The sequence below is a fragment of the Trypanosoma brucei genome, chromosome 6 (assembly GCF_000002445.2).
Source record: "Trypanosoma brucei brucei TREU927 chromosome 6, complete sequence".
NCBI lineage: Eukaryota > Euglenozoa > Kinetoplastea > Trypanosomatida > Trypanosomatidae > Trypanosoma > Trypanosoma brucei.
Window position 1 is genome coordinate 155334 of NC_007279.1, and position 16702 is coordinate 172035.

Sequence of the window (16702 nt, forward strand, 5' to 3'; positions counted from 1 at the left end):
CCTTGCTGCATGTAACTATTTGCAATATCTGATACATGTGTATAACTTCCTTTATATTTCTCTATGGTTGCTGAAACTTTCCTCATATTCTCTCGCACACTCTCTTTTACTCCTAGACAGTCAAGGAATATGAAACTGAGCAATGTCTGCCGTGATGTTGTGAGTTAAAATTTACAGTTTGAGTGTTAACTGTGACTGTTAGTGTGCTGTGTTTTTGTTAATGGCAATCCAGTTTATGATACTGTAATGTTCTATCTACACATTTACCCTTATGCCTAGTGATGTTATATTTTTTTGTATCGGATACATGAATGATATGTGGGTGTATGGGGGAATGTGTGTTGAACTACTTTCTCGCTGTTATGGTTTGTGTAATGTTATCCACTACAGTAGTTCCCTTTCCCACGCTCTTACATATACATATGCAGTCTATTAATCTTGTACCAATACTTTGTTATTATGCCCTTTTTGTCCTGTAGTTTGAAAGTTGAATTACGTTGAGTTACTAGTATCACGGTTACCTCCATGCGTGAATTACATGCTAGAGATGGCGTAGTCACTTACGTAGTGTTTTTCTATGTTACTACAGCTGCTGGCTGAAGTATAGCTTGCAAATGGATTATTATGGGTAAGGGTATACAACATGTTATACAGTGACAAGATTTCAGCAAAGGTATTTGATCCTATTACTGCAGGCTTCAACGCATCTATTACCAACGGGAAGTCGCTTCCGTGTGTCAGTGTGGCAGTTGCATATGTTCCGTCTCTGGATGACTTTGGATACGCCATCTGTACAACCAATTACGGTGATGAGCTTGCTATTATACTGGAATCTGTGGGTGACAAAAATACTCTCAACTTAACCAAATATTTCAATGAAAAGAATGTGTAGTTGATTTCTTACCTTTCACAGGATTCAGTAGGGTACACAGTTGGAATCCCAATTTATACCTCCTGGAAGCACCACTCGCCGTTGAGATGCTTGCTCTTTTCCGTTATGCTATCACTCAGTTACGGTCACACCGACTGGATTTCATGTATTTGAAAGATGTTTCTTATGGTGATGATGAGTATAAGCTTGCTGCGTAGTTGGCAACACGGATGAATCGCAAGTTGTTTAGTTGTTATTTTTTTTTTTTTTGCATTGAAGAGTCAACTTGATAAGGAATCGGATAACAGGAGCTTCAGTGCGGAGTGTAATAAGGTTGCCGATACTGGACCTCAGGGAATGATTGTATTTGGTTCTCCAATCCCTGATATGAAGAGATTCCCCATGAAATGATTATATGACCACAGGACAAGAGGCGAATATTTATTCATACACCCTCTGCACTCCAACACGCCATCAAGAACAAGTGGGCATATAAATTGGGTAGAGACGAGTTTGTGGCTGCTAAGATAATAATAACTGGGGCTGACCTAATTACGAAGGGTGACACATACAAAGCTGTCAGGCGTTTCAGAGATGATATGACTATGTTGTTAAAGGTTAATGGTAATAACTATAAGCGCACAAGGTGGGATATTAACGAAAATAACTTCACCGAGCAAGACGCTGAAGCTGAGCTGACATTGAACAGATGGGTTGCTGGAGAGGTATTGAAACAGGCACTGAGTTGTCACGAATAGCTAACTAGCAGGGGTGTATTTATGAAATCACTGTACAATAAACGTCGTTATCCAATTGATAATATTGTGGTTGGTGACTTTGGTGGTGAGTGCCGTAATAAGGCGGGAGAGCGGGGTGTATCGTGTTTACGTAACCAAGGTGGGAGTGTGATGTGCATGAAGAAGGTGGAAAAGGATCTCCATCTACACCCTATGAAGGAAGCTATATTAACCCTTGGTTCATCTCGCTGTTATCGAGACCTGCCACAGTTGTATGGCCCATTGAGTGGGGTCATGTTTAATATAACCGATGACCCAAAGGCACTGCGTACTGCATAGATGGTATACGATGGTGTCCCTCATGTTGTTGGCAAAGGTCAACTGGGTCTCTGATAGTTTCTTTTTACACTGACTATCCTCGAAATTTTACGAAGCTTCTGCAACTCTGTATAATGATGTTGAGAAACGAGTTGTAACTGCTGTGCTTGGTGTCGTGGATAATTCGTTACTACGGACGAAGGGTATGGCATTCATCGATCCTATAATACTCACATCACAACCGAGTAACCCCAGAAGGAATGTGATCCACCTGTTACCAACAAATGAGCAGCAGTTATTTATGATAGTTGAGCATATTATACAAAATGGTGCAGGAAGGATGCATTTCATTGTGTGTCGTGGTGGTGATACGAGAGGAATTAGGAATATGTTGCAAAAACACTTGACAACTTTAACACATCACTAAGCTTCTTTGTTGCGAGTGGTGAAGGTCCTATTTTGAGAGACAAGCTGTCAACTGCATGTGAGGTATTGGTTGTAGGTCTTATCCCATATAATATCCCCATAATCCTCTCTCACCCTAACAAACACCGTAATGCGCACGTCTTCGTCCTGTTCTTCGATGATGCACCAATCCACGGCGAACTCATGAATGCCTTCCATGAAGAGCCATTTTCTAGCCGCTTGCTATTCGCAACGAATCTGTCACATCGGAGGGATAAGATCACGGAGTCCAAAACAGTACGTGAGTTCCGCAAGATCGTGCAGAATGAGTCGAAGTGGAAGCCGTTGTCACTACTTGGGTCTGCCATCGCATACGCAATGGGAAGTGTCCTGCAATGTATGGGTCGTTTGGAGACAAGTGTACGAACGAAACTTGACTTGAGGCGAAGCACTGTTGTCAACTGTGGTGCGATGCATATTTTTGTATGGTCGATGTCACATGTTCTAAACCCTTTTGTGTCCTCTGCGCTGTCGTCTGCCACACTGTCAGTGACCTATGATGAACCGAGATGGATCCAACAGATAACTGAGCAAATTGCCGCTATTGCAGTTATCTTCGTCGTAATCTTGGTGCCGCTTGTTACGGTTCTTGTGGTTGTTATATTAGCAACACACCGGAATGCTCGTGATAACAATCTTGCGCCCAAGGAACCAACTGACCCCGTGACACTAATATTTACTGACATTGAGAGCAGCACTGCGTTGTGGGCTGCACACCCTGAACTGACGCCCGATGCCGTTGCAACACATCACTATTTGATTCGTTTACTGATTGGGAGGTATAAGTGCTACGAAGTCAAAACTGTAGGGGATTCGTTCATGATAGCGAGTAAGAGTCCTTTCGCTGCCGTCCAACTCGCACAGGAACTGCAGCTGCGTTTCTTGCATCATGACTGGGGAACAAATGCACTTGATGAGTCCTACCAGCAGTTTGAGCAGCAGCGTGCGGAGGAGGACGAGAAGTACACACCGCCAACTGCGCGGTTGGACCCTAAAGTGTACAGTCGTTTGTGGAATGGCCTGCGTGTACGTGTTGGAATCCACACCGGGTTATGCGACATCCGACACGATGAAGTGACGAAGGGATATGACTACTATGGGCGGACCCCAAACATGGCAGCAAGGACGGAGAGTGTAGCAAATGGTGGTCAGGTGCTGATAACAGGCTCAACATACCTGTCACTGTCGGCTGAGGAGCGTGAGCAAATTGATGTCACTGCACTTGGTGATGTTGCACTTCGTGGCGTGAATGATCATGTGGAAATGTACCAGTTGAATGCCGTGCCTGGCCGCAACTTTGCTGCATTACGGCTGGATCGCGAACTCTTTGATGAAGACGAGGATGGCACGACAACCTCCACCAGCGACCACAGTTCTTCACGTGCCGAGCTGAGTGAATCAGCTTAGATATTGAACTCACTGCAGTCTGTTTTCCGAACTTTTAAAGCAGCGCAACGGGGGAATCTTCTGGCGTCGCTTTGTGAGCGTTGGCGTGTGCCTCTTCCCCGTGAAGCCGCATTCGAGTGGGATGACGCCTACTGTGAGGAAGTGGTGCGTCGCATTGCAGTTAAGGTTGGGCGTGTCGCTAACCGTAGCGCTCAAAGTGGAAGCAGTGAAGCTTCTGTGAGTACTGAAGAGGGCTCAATCATAATTGTTCCATTCGTTGGTTCACATTTCAGAGAAGGCCACTTTGGGTGTCCGCTTCCGTCGTTACACTAGTGGTACTGTTGCACGTCATAAAGCGTACAAATCTCTTAGTTTTACTCGGCGGAAAAGTTAATTAGCATACCGATTGTAGTAGTTGTTAGTGAATTTTAACGTAGTCTCGGTAGGGTTTGTCTTTTGTATCTATTTTTATCTTTTGCCATCTATTTATTATTACATTTTTTACATTCTATTTTTGGTGGCTGCTGCCTCTGCATTAAAGCACATACTAATCTTAAGAGGGAACATGCCCTCTGTTAGATTACACGTGCGTTGTCTTTCAAGACACTGAATTAACACATGCATGTGTTTTGCCGTGTCAGCGCCGGTTGGTTTCTTACTGTTCCAAATCCGACCCTTATGGAAGACAGGACGGCTCAACATTTCTTCTAATTTAACCAAAACGTTTTTGTTCTGTGAGTAATCACAAAACGGGATTAGCTATGTACTTTCCCTAAGGGCTCTCTTTTTTATTTGTGTCCTTGCCATTTGAGGCTTTAAGAAAAGTAAGGTGAAACATTTCTTTTTCAACACGTCTGTCCTTAAGCGTGCGAGTGCATGACTATTTTTTTTAAACATTCCACCTCTCACGCCCAATCCCGCAGCCTTTTGGGTACAAAACTGTGTTTCCGTGTGTGTCTGCGTCACGTTTTTCTTTTTGAATCCACTTAATGCTAGCGGTGTCTTTAAATATTTTTTCATAATGAGTGTTATGTTGCATGTGTGTTTGTATGTGTTGGGTGTTATGTGGGCTGTTGTATCTCTCTTCGGATATACAACCCTTATCACCCTCTGCATTGCTGATGTTACATGTTGTTTCACCAGTTGCATGCTTTCTTTCCCTTCACTCATTTGTGTTGCCGTAAGGATTTAAGGTATGTGATTGCCTCCATTCCCTCCAGAGTGTGATGTCGATGCATGGGCTTAGTTATGCACTGAAACCCGCGTTGCCTCGCAGTATAACAAAGTTCCTTCACCATCACAGTTATTGCAGCTTATACTAATTATAGTATTGTGAGGGAGTTTTGTAACACGTTCACTCTGTTAATATTGCTGAGCCTATAATATCCTTCTGTTATTTACAACACTGTTTGGACACCCGAGGGGAGTGCAGAAATGCCGCTCCTTTATAGGGACAAACCTCATTTATCCGTATTTTGTGGTAATTCAAGACTGAACCCTTGACGTTTTAACTGTGTGATGAGGAGCTACGACGAGTTGTGGCGGGAGGGAGCGTCTACGTCGCTGCAGTGTGTAACCTCAACTGAGCATTTGGCATAACCTCTACATGCTTCCCTTTACATCATGTGTGTTTGCGTGCATGGGCTCTGATTGTTACTTGCGCATATCTGCCGCCCTCACTTGGGGCTTTTCCCCCCATGCAGGAGTGTACGCACTGGCAGCCGCTTTGGAGTATCAAAAATACTGCTACGTGCTGAAGATATTATTTGGGAAGGGAACAAATGGAGGGAAAGACTGTCGACCTTCAGGGGGAAAGGATAAACTCACCTGAATCGCAGCGGAACTCGTGCGGCTGCAGGCATCCAACCTTTTTCCCTCAAGGGCAATTGTTATCCCTGAGCGGGTTGTTTTATTAATTTTCCAGCCCTGTATGGCCGGAGTGCGTGTGGTCGCGATGTTTATGTAACTCCTTTTGTTACATCACTTTCCTTCTTTTGTAAACCCCCGTAGTCGCCGGACGCCTCGTGCCGCATGCGGGCCCGATTAATTTTTTGGTTTGGGAATGAGATTGGAGGTACAAACTCTGATGAGGCCCACTGGCTGATCGCTGCTGCGTTGCTTAGATGCGTTTTTATTATTCCTTACTTCTTTCCAACGCTACGTGGAGAAGGTGTGGTGACGGTGGCAGCAACTGTTGGAAGTGCGAAAAAGAGGGCTCAATCATTTCAAAGTGGAAAGGGGCCCATTACCCGGAATTGAAAACTCATCTGATCGCGAACGGCGTTTGGGTTGCGACCAGGAAATGAAATTTGTGTTACGGTCCAAATACGAAACTTGTTGGGTGGACCCAAGGAAAGAAATAAAATGGATAAATACATGCTCTCTGCTGCATGAGACCCGGAATATGAGGAAAATGGTGCGAATGGATGTGGAGGGTGTGTCTAACCGGATGAGTGAGTGACGACGCAACAACACGAAGATGAATGAAGGAAAAGGGAGGAGTGACAATGCATCCCAAAAGGCAGATGATTGATGTCATAAGAGGGGACCAAGTGTTTCCGCATGATTGCGGCGTCTGCAAGTAAAGTAGGGTACAAAGGAGAAAAAAAAAGAGAAAGCGGAACTGGATGAGATTCGGTTCTTCCGTCGCGCATGTTCTTACGCCCTTCTTCCACTGCATGTGCTATGCGACATTCGTGCCCGAGGGGAAACTTTTCCTGTCTGCAAAGCGCCTTTAAGAAGTATATGAGAGGAACAACCAGCCAAGCAGCCACACAAAAGGCGAAGGACACAACAGAAATTATTAAGAGCCGAGACGCATTAGCCGAGGTAAACGCTGGCGGAAACAAAACAACAAACAAGTGACTGCGGCACTGAAATAAGAAACAATCCAAACTCTTGCCCCACATCACACTTAAATACTTCCTTGCAGGAAAGAAGCAGCAACGCACATGAAATACATATACGTGTTTGTGTGACACCATTACCTACCAGCGTGTCGGTTGTCCCTTTCTATCATTTGCTCGCAATTTACAGTGACATCATAAACGAGTCGCCTCTTGCTACCTTGACGTGCCTTCATTGCTTTTTAAGCATTGTTTTGGTTTTGTCGGGAACTTGTTATAGCATCCAACTGTCTGGAAGTGTAATCTTACTGATTTCTATTTTCCCTCTTTTGATATTCTTCCTTAGGACATAAGATTTCACACACGAAAAGTGTCACACATTACCGAAAATATGAGTTGGCAGGAAGGTGGTGGAAGAGGATGTGTGTGCCCTCATGGAAACTGCAGGCGGAACCTTACCGCAAGGAGCCCTGCAAGGCGTTACAGCATGTACAAGCACTCACCTGTCATTACTGCTGTATCACTGCTACACTTGTTGCCTTTGCTACTCATGTGGATGCCACCTGTGTGCGCAGAAAACGGTAATGTGACGGTAAAAGTGCTATCCATGATGTACAGCCTCGGTTTCACCACTCCTGAAGTTAACGCCATTAATGCCGGCTTTGACGCATCACTGAGTGCCCACAGCTGGAAGACGGGCTCCGGTGCGACAATATCTGTCATCCGTCCCCCATCACCCAATGCGACAATCGAGGACATATTTCAGCAGGGGGTGAAACAAAGCAAAGACGAGTTATTAGTTGTATTCGGGCCCCTGGGTACTAATCACGTCTCGTGGGTCAGTGATAAACTAAAGGAACATGATCTTGTTGCCCTAGCTCCCGTTGCGTACTCCAGTGAGGTCCGTGGTTGGAACCCTCACCTTTATTTCATAAGTGTCGAACCCAATGCTGAACTCCTCGCCCTCATTCGTTATGCTGTTGTTTACCTCCGTGTCCCACGAATAGGTATGATGCACGTGAAGAGCAGCACCGCCAGTATGGGACCGTATGAGTTTACTGTGCAGATATTGGAAATGATGGGTCGCCATTTATGTGGAGTGTTCGTTGTGAAGGAGAGTGAGAATCAAAATATCTCTGAGGATGATTTGAACACCAGGTGGAGACAATTTGTTGCTACGCGCCCACAGGCTATATTGTTGTTTTCATCCCTGGGTAATACAGCAAAGTGGTTCATCAAGAAGGTAGCACAGGACAACCGCACTGCCAATGCGTATCTTCTTTCTACTTCACTACAGCAAAATTTTTTGATCAACATGTGGCGTGAGGCATTGGTGTTAGCTAATCGTACATTCACTCCTGGACAGCTAATCACAACTGGAACAGTGCCGCTCGCTAACGATACTCGGTTCTCACTGATTCAGCGCTTCCAGCGTGATGTGAACAACTACCTGGATACAAACACTGACTGGAAGGGCTTTGCGAAACCCGATCACTACCTTGAGGACGACAACGCAGGTGAGATGATGGTGTATGGGTGGCTTGCAGGAGAAGTTCTCTTCCAGGCTCTGAATAACGCTCCACAGCTGACGAACCGTACGTCATTCATGGAATCTCTGTACAAGCAGCGTCGCTACGTGATTGATGACCTTGTGGTTGGTGACTTTGGTGGTGAGTGCAATGAGGCCGTTGCATTACAGGGTGCCATGTGTAAATGCAATCAAGGTGGCAGTATGGTATATATGAAGAGTATAATGGATGGCTTCCGACCAGCGCCTTTGTGGGAGGGACATCTAACGTGGGGTGTATCAGAGTGCTCGAGTGCCAATGTGCATGTGGGTGCGCCATTGAGTGGCCTCTTTTTGCTTCTCGCAGATAATAAAATTGCATTACGTGCGAGCAGGAAGTGGTTCCTTGGTGCCGAGGTTCATGGCAAGGAAGCGGAGAATATTGACAATAGAATATTTTTCCATCCCCTAACAGTATCTTCAGAGAATGTGACGCAATCCCTTGAGCAAGTACAGGACAACAGGGATGTATCTGCAGTATTTGGTATCATGCCTGGAGGGCTTCTGGATCGAAAAGATTTAGTGTTCATCAGTCCTATGACACTTCGACCCCGCATGAAATTGTTTAGGAGAAACGTAATACACTTACTGCCTGTCCTTGCGCAGCAACTTTATGTGCTTGCTGTGTATCTCTCCAACACTTCTTCCAGAGGAGTAAATGCACTCATACGTAGTGAGCAAGCAGGGGAGATCAGTAGCCTGCTGTACAAGTCATTGGTTACGTTCGGTGTGCCGCTTGATTCCAGCAAGACACTTGGTGATGGTGACCCGATATCGTCATATCTCTCGGGTAATGGAGATGTGTTTACTATTGGACTCACTCTCACTGACGTTGCTGCGGTTGCGCGGCACCTTCAGACCCACCGCAGGGCGCGTGTATTCATTCCATTCAATGACCTTGCAATGTACTACGATGAGTTTGTAGCTGCGTTTAATGCGAGTAAAGAGTCTATTGCTAGCTCAGAGCGGCTCCTATTCGCGACGAGTTTTCCACACTGGGCAAAGAAGAACACGAAATCAGATGTGGTTGCAAGTTTCCATCGCATTGTGAATGAATCGCATTGGGATCCACTAACGTTCTTAGGTTTTGTTACCACTCGGCTGCTTCAAGTGATTCTCCCGAATATGAGGAAGGTGAATGCAGAGCTGCTGGCAGACCGCATTTACACGGAGTCCAACATCAAAGTGGATGACATGCGATTTGGACCCTTCAGTGATGTGGAATGTGTTTCTGGTACGAGTGTTTCGGCAAATGAGTGTGCCTCAAACTTTGGAGCCACAAACATTTCTGTATGGTCGATGGCGCGTGTGCTGAATTCAAGTGTGCCCATATTGCAACGCGGCATGACACCGTCTATGGATTATATCATTTCAGGAGGGAGTCGTCTCACAGGGTCACAGATAGCCGGCATAGGTATTGGGTGTATAGCCGGCTTGATACCTTTTATTGCCCTTGGTGTGCTCCTACGCATCACCCTGCGGAATGCTCGTGATAACAATCTTGCACCCAAGGAACCAACTGACCCCGTGACACTAATATTTACTGACATTGAGAGCAGCACTGCGTTGTGGGCTGCACACCCTGAGCTGATGCCCGATGCCGTTGCGACACATCACTATTTGATTCGTTCACTGATTGGGAGGTATAAGTGCTACGAAGTCAAAACTGTAGGGGATTCGTTCATGATAGCGAGTAAGAGTCCTTTCGCTGCCGTCCAACTCGCACAGGAACTACAGCTGTGTTTCTTGCAGCATGACTGGGGAACAAATGCAGTTGATGATTCTTACCAGCAGTTTGAGCAGCAGCGTGCGGAGGAGGACGAGATGTACACACCGCCAACTGCGCGGTTGGACCCTAAAGTGTACAGTCGTTTGTGGAATGGCCTGCGTGTACGTGTTGGAATCCACACCGGGTTATGCGACATCCGACACGATGAAGTGACGAAGGGATATGACTACTATGGGCGGACTCCAAACATGGCAGCAAGGACGGAGAGTGTAGCAAATGGTGGTCAGGTGCTGATAACAGGCTCAACATACCTGTCACTGTCGGCTGAGGAGCGTGAGCAAATTGATGTCACTGCACTTGGTGGTGTGCCGCTACGTGGTGTGCCCGATCCTGTGGAAATGTACCAGTTGAATGCCGTGCCTGGTCGCAACTTTGCTGCATTACGGCTGGAACGTGAAATCGAGGATGAAGAAGATGTTGGAACAGGTAGTAGCGCTAGTGAGTCGAGCTTTAATGAGTGTGGTTTAACTGCCACCGCTCAACAGGTTGCTGGTTGTATTGATGCCCTCATTGGCGCATTTCCAGTTATCCAGCGACAGAAGATGCTTGCAACATTTTGTGAGCGTTGGCATGTTAAGAAGCCCCCAGGGGTGGATGCTTGGAATGAAGCCAGTTGTCGCTGTGTTACCCGTCGGATTGCTGCAAAGGTGGGTTGTGTTATGGATTTTGGAACGAGGAGCTCCTCCAGCAGTGTGACATCATTGGAAAGGGGTGGAAGTCTCTTTTCACCTGGAGGAGCTACTGTTGCAACGGTTGCTTCATCTTCAAACTTTTCCTATGTTGAGGGAAAACGTGGCGCCACTGATTTGATTGACCTGGAAAGTGTTGGTAGTACCTGTTAATATCCTTCATGACATTGATGTATGTTTTGTTGTAAATGGATAATAATGTTTATATAATATGTGCAAACTTTTTTTAGATACACTTCATATAGTGTTCTTCTAATACTTTGCTCCCCAACTTTTTGCGCATGCAATATTTCCCTCATATGTTGGGTGTTTAAATATTTTTATGCACAGGGATGCATTTTATTTCTGAAATGGGCACACCATTTTTTGATTGTAATATATGAAAGTCGTTAATTTTCTGTTTAACGTAGTGAGGGATGTGTGCATCCACGCCACCATTAATGCTTAAATTTTCGTAAATAATATCTTATTTAAATTTAAATTGCCGTCCGTGTGGGCCGTTGTCAAGTGAGGCGCTCCACCTCTAATGTGTTGTTAGGAGCTGTGTCCTTGCATTTAAAAATGTGTTTGATAATAAGGTGATGCCCATGAAGCGGAGGCTATAGCGAAGTAAAAGTGACCGCCGGTGCTTATTCCTCGCGTCTACCCTAATCTTTTTTTTTCATTCGGAGATGCTGGCTTGTAAGGTATCTCTTAATCACCTTGCTGCATGTAACTATTTGCAATATCTGATACATGTGTATAACTTCCTTTATATTTCTCTATGGTTGCTGAAACTTTCCTCATATTCTCTCGCACACTCTCTTTTACTCCTAGACAGTCAAGGAATATGAAACTGAGCAATGTCTGCCGTGATGTTGTGAGTTAAAATTTACAGTTTGAGTGTTAACTGTGACTGTTAGTGTGCTGTGTTTTTGTTAATGGCAATCCAGTTTATGATACTGTAATGTTCTATCTACACATTTACCCTTATGCCTAGTGATGTTATATGTTTTTGTATCGGATACATGAATGATATGTGGGTGTATGGGGGAATGTGTGTTGAACTACTTTCTCGCTGTTATGGTTTGTGTAATGTTATCCACTACAGTAGTTCCCTTTCCCACGCTCTTACATATACATATGCAGTCTATTAATCTTGTACCAATACTTTGTTATTATGCCCTTTTTGTCCTGTAGTTTGAAAGTTGAATTACGTTGAGTTACTAGTATCACGGTTACCTCCATGCGTGAATTACATGCTAGAGATGGCGTAGTCACTTACGTAGTGTTTTTCTATGTTACTACAGCTGCTGGCTGAAGTATAGCTTGCAAATGGATTATTATGGGTAAGGGTATGCAACATGTTATACAGTGACAAGATCTCAGCAAAGGTATGTGATCCTATTATTGCAGGTTTCAACGCATCTATTACCAACGGGAAGTCGCTTCCGTGTGTCAGTGTGGCAGTTGCATATGTTCCGTCTCTGGATGACTTTGGATACGCCATCTGTACAACCAATTACGGTGATGAGTTTGCTATTATACTGGAATCTGTGGGTGACAAAAATACTCTCAACTTAACCAAATATTTCAATGAAAAGAATGCGTAGTTGATTTCTTACCTTTCACAGGATTCAGTAGGGTACACAGTTGGAATCCCAATTTATACCTCCTGGAAGCACCACTCGCCGTTGAGATGCTTGCTCTTTTCCGTTATGCTATCACTCAGTTACGGTCACACCGACTGGATTTCATGTATTTGAAAGATGTTTCTTATGGTGATGATGAGTATAAGCTTGCTGCGTAGTTGGCAACACGGATGAATCGCAAGTTGTTTAGTTGTTATTTTTTTGCATTGAAGAGTCAACTTGATAAGGAATCGGATAACAGGAGCTTCAGTGCGGAGTGTAATAAGGTTGCCGATACTGGACCTCAGGGAATGATTGTATTTGGTTCTCCAATCCCTGATATGAAGAGATTCCCCATGAAATGATTATATGACCACAGGACAAGAGGCGAATATTTATTCATACACCCTCTGCACTCCAACACGCCATCAAGAACAAGTGGGCATATAAATTGGGTAGAGACGAGTTTGTGGCTGCTAAGATAATAATAACTGGGGCTGACCTAATTACGAAGGGTGACACATACAAAGCTGTCAGGCGTTTCAGAGATGATATGACTATGTTGTTAAAGGTTAATGGTAATAACTATAAGCGCACAAGGTGGGATATTAACGAAAATAACTTCACCGAGCAAGACGCTGAAGCTGAGCTGACATTGAACAGATGGGTTGCTGGAGAGGTATTGAAACAGGCACTGAGTTGTCACGAATAGCTAACTAGCAGGGGTGTATTTATGAAATCACTGTACAATAAACGTCGTTATCCAATTGATAATATTGTGGTTGGTGACTTTGGTGGTGAGTGCCGTAATAAGGCGGGAGAGCGGGGTGTATCGTGTTTACGTAACCAAGGTGGGAGTGTGATGTGCGTGAAGAAGGTGGAAAAGGATCTCCATCTGCACCCTATGAAGGAAGCTATATTAACCCTTGGTTCATCTCGCTGTTATCGAGACCTGCCACAGTTGTAGGGCCCATTGAGTGGGGTCATGTTTAATATAACCGATGACCCAAAGGCACTGCGTACTGCATAGATGGTATACGATGGTGTCCCTCATGTTGTTGGCAAAGGTCAGCTGGGTCACTCTGATAGTTTCTTTTTACACTGACTATCCTCGAAATCTTACGAAACTTGTGCAACTCTGTATAATGATGTTGAGAAACGAGTTGTAACTGCTGTGCTTGGTGTCGTGGATAATTCGTTACTACGGACGAAGGGTATGGCATTCATCGATCCTATAATACTCACATCACAACCGAGTAACCCCAGAAGGAATGTGATCCACCTGTTACCAACAAATGAGCAGCAGTTATTTATGATAGTTGAGCATATTATACAAAATGGTGCAGGAAGGATGCATTTCATTGTGTGTCGTGGTGGTGATACGAGAGGAATTAGGAATATGTTGCAAAAACACTTGACAACTTTAACACATCACTAAGCTTCTTTGTTGCGAGTGGTGAAGGTCCTATTTTGAGAGACAAGCTGTCAACTGCATGTGAGGTATTGGTTGTAGGTCTTATCCCATATAATATCCCCATAATCCTCTTTCACCCTAACAAACACCGTAATGCGCACGTCTTCGTCCTGTTCTTCGATGATGCACCAATCCACGGCGAACTCGTGAGTGCCTTCCATGAAGAGCCATTTTCTAACCGCTTGCTATTCGCAACGAATCTGTCACATCGGAGGGATAAGATCACGGAGTCCAAAACAGTACGTGAGTTCCGCAAGATCGTGCAGAATGAGTCGAAGTGGAAGCCGTTGTCACTACTTGGGTCTGCCATCGCATACGCAATGGGAAGTGTCCTGCAATGTATGGGTCGTTTGGAGACAAGTGTACGAACGAAACTTGACTTGAGGCGAAGCACTGTTGTCAACTGTGGTGCGATGCATATTTTTGTATGGTCGATGTCACATGTTCTAAACCCTTTTGTGTCCTCTGCGCTGTCGTCTGCCACACTGTCAGTGACCTATGATGAACCGAGATGGATCCAACAGATAACTGAGCAAATTGCCGCTATTGCAGTTGGCTTCGTCGTAATCTTGGTGCCGCTTGTTACGGTTCTTGTGGTTGTTATATTAGCAACACACCGGAATGCTCGTGATAACAATCTTGCACCCAAGGAACAAACTGACCCCGTGACACTAATATTTACTGACATTGAGAGCAGCACTGCGTTGTGGGCTGCACACCCTGAACTGATGCCTGTTGCCGTTGCAACACATCACTATTTGATTCGTTCACTGATTGGGAGGTATAAGTGCTACGAAGTCAAAACTGTAGGGGATTCGTTCATGATAGCGAGTAAGAGTCCTTTCGCTGCCGTCCAACTCGCACAGGAACTACAGCTGTGTTTCTTGCAGCATGACTGGGGAACAAATGCAGTTGATGATTCCTACTGGGAATTTGAGCAGCAGCGTGCGGAGGAGGACGAGAAGTACACACCGCCAACTGCGCGGTTGGACCTCAAAGTGTACAGTCGTTTGTGGAATGGCCTGCGTGTACGTGTTGGAATTCACACCGGGTTGTGCGATATCCGACACGATGAAGTGACGAAGGGATATGACTACTATGGGCGGACTCCAAACATGGCAGCAAGGACGGAGAGTGTAGCAAATGGTGGTCAGGTGCTGATAACGCATGAGGTTTACATGTCATTTTCAGCTGAGGAGCGTGAGCAAATTGATGTCACTGCACTTGGTGATGTTGCACTTCGTGGCGTGAATGATCATGTGGAAATGTACCAGTTGAATGCCGTGCCTGGTCGCAACTTTGCTGCATTACGGCTGGAACGTGAACTCTTTGATGAAGACGAGGATGGCACGACAACCTCCACCAGCGACCACAGTTCTTCACGTGCGGAGCTGAGTGAATCAGCACAATCGATATTGAACTCACTGCAGTCTGTTTTCCGAACTTTTAAAGCAGCGCAACGGGGGAGTCTTCTGGCGTCGCTTTGTGAGCGTTGGCGTGTGCCTCTTCCCCGTGAAGCTGCATTCGAGTGGGATGACGCCTACTGTGAGGAAGTGGTGCGTCGCATTGCAGTTAAGGTTGGGCGTGTCGCTGACCGTAGCGCTCAAAGTGGAAGCAGTGAAGCTTCTGTGAGTACTGAAGAGGGCTCAATCATAATTGTTCCATTCGTTGGTTCACATTTCAGAGAAGGCCACTTTGGGTGTTCGCTTCCGTCGTTACATTAGTGGTAGTGTTGCACGTCATAAAGCGTACAAATCTCTTAGTTTTACTCGGCGGAAAAGTTAATTAGCATACCGATTGTAGTAGTTGTTAGTGAATTTTAACGTAGTCTCGGTAGGGTTTGTCTTTTGTATCTATTTTTATCTTTTGCCATCTATTTATTATTACATTTTTTACATTCTATTTTTGGTGGCTGCTGCCTCTGCATTAAAGCACATACTAATCTTAAGAGGGAACATGCCCTCTGTTAGATTACACATGCGTTGTCTTTCAAGACACTGAATTAACACATGCATGTGTTTTGCCGTGTCAGCGCCGGTTGGTTTCTTACTGTTCCAAATCCGACACTTATGGAAGACAGGACGGCTCAACATTTCTTCTAATTTAACCAAAACGTTTTTGTTCTGTGAGTAATCACAAAATGGGATTAGCTATGTACTTTCCCTAAGGGCTCTCTTTTTTATTTGTGTCCTTGCCATTTGAGGCTTTAAGAAAAGTAAGGTGAAACATTTCTTTTTCAACACGTCTGTCCTTAAGCGTGCGAGTGCATGACTATTTTTTTTAAACATTCCACCTCTCACGCCCAATCCCGCAGCCTTTCGGGTACAAAACTGTGTTTCCGTGTGTGTCTGCGTCACGTTTTTCTTTTTGAATCCACTTAATGCTAGCGGTGTCTTTAAATATTTTTTCATAATGAGTGTTATGTTGCATGTGTGTATGTATGTGTTGGGTGTTATGTGGGCTGTTGTATCTCTCTCTTCGGATATACAACCCTTATCACCCTCTGCATTGATGTTACATGTTGTTTCACCAGTTGCATGCTTTTTTCCCCTTCACTCATTTGTGTTGCCGTAAGGATTTAAGGTATGCGATTGCCTCCATTCCCTCCAGAGTGTGATGTCGATGCATGGGCTTAGTTATGCACTGAAACCCGCGTTGCCTCGCAGTATAACAAAGTTCCTTCACCATCACAGTTATTGCAGCTTATACTAATTATAGTATTGTGAGGGAGTTTTGTAACACGTTCACTCTGTTAATATTGCTGAGCCTATAATATCCTTCTGTTATTTACAACACTGTTTGGACACCCGAGGGGAGTGCAGAAATGCCGCTCCTTTATAGGGACAAACCTCATTTATCCGTATTTTGTGGTAATTCAAGACTGAACCCTTGACGTTTTAACTGTGTGATGAGGAGCTACGACGAGTTGTGGCGGGAGGGAGCGTCTACG

The 16702-nt window shown here is 44.9% G+C and overlaps 1 protein-coding gene and 2 pseudogenes across 1 annotated transcript, besides 2 other annotated features; all 3 read left to right on the forward strand.

Moving 5' to 3' along the window:
- Nucleotides 1–16702: part of a sequence feature (sequence corresponds to BAC RPCI93-28F21) that runs on past both edges of the window.
- On the forward strand, nucleotides 517–4110 carry Tb927.6.320 (annotated as a pseudogene).
- On the forward strand, nucleotides 7015–10821 carry Tb927.6.330 (receptor-type adenylate cyclase GRESAG 4, putative; the record flags this gene model as incomplete). Its single annotated transcript, XM_840066.1, has 1 exon — nucleotides 7015–10821. One exon carries the CDS (start codon nucleotides 7015–7017, stop codon nucleotides 10819–10821), a length of 3807 nt encoding a protein of 1268 aa, XP_845159.1.
- Nucleotides 11124–11151: a sequence feature (AT_rich).
- Nucleotides 11885–15478, forward strand: Tb927.6.340 (annotated as a pseudogene).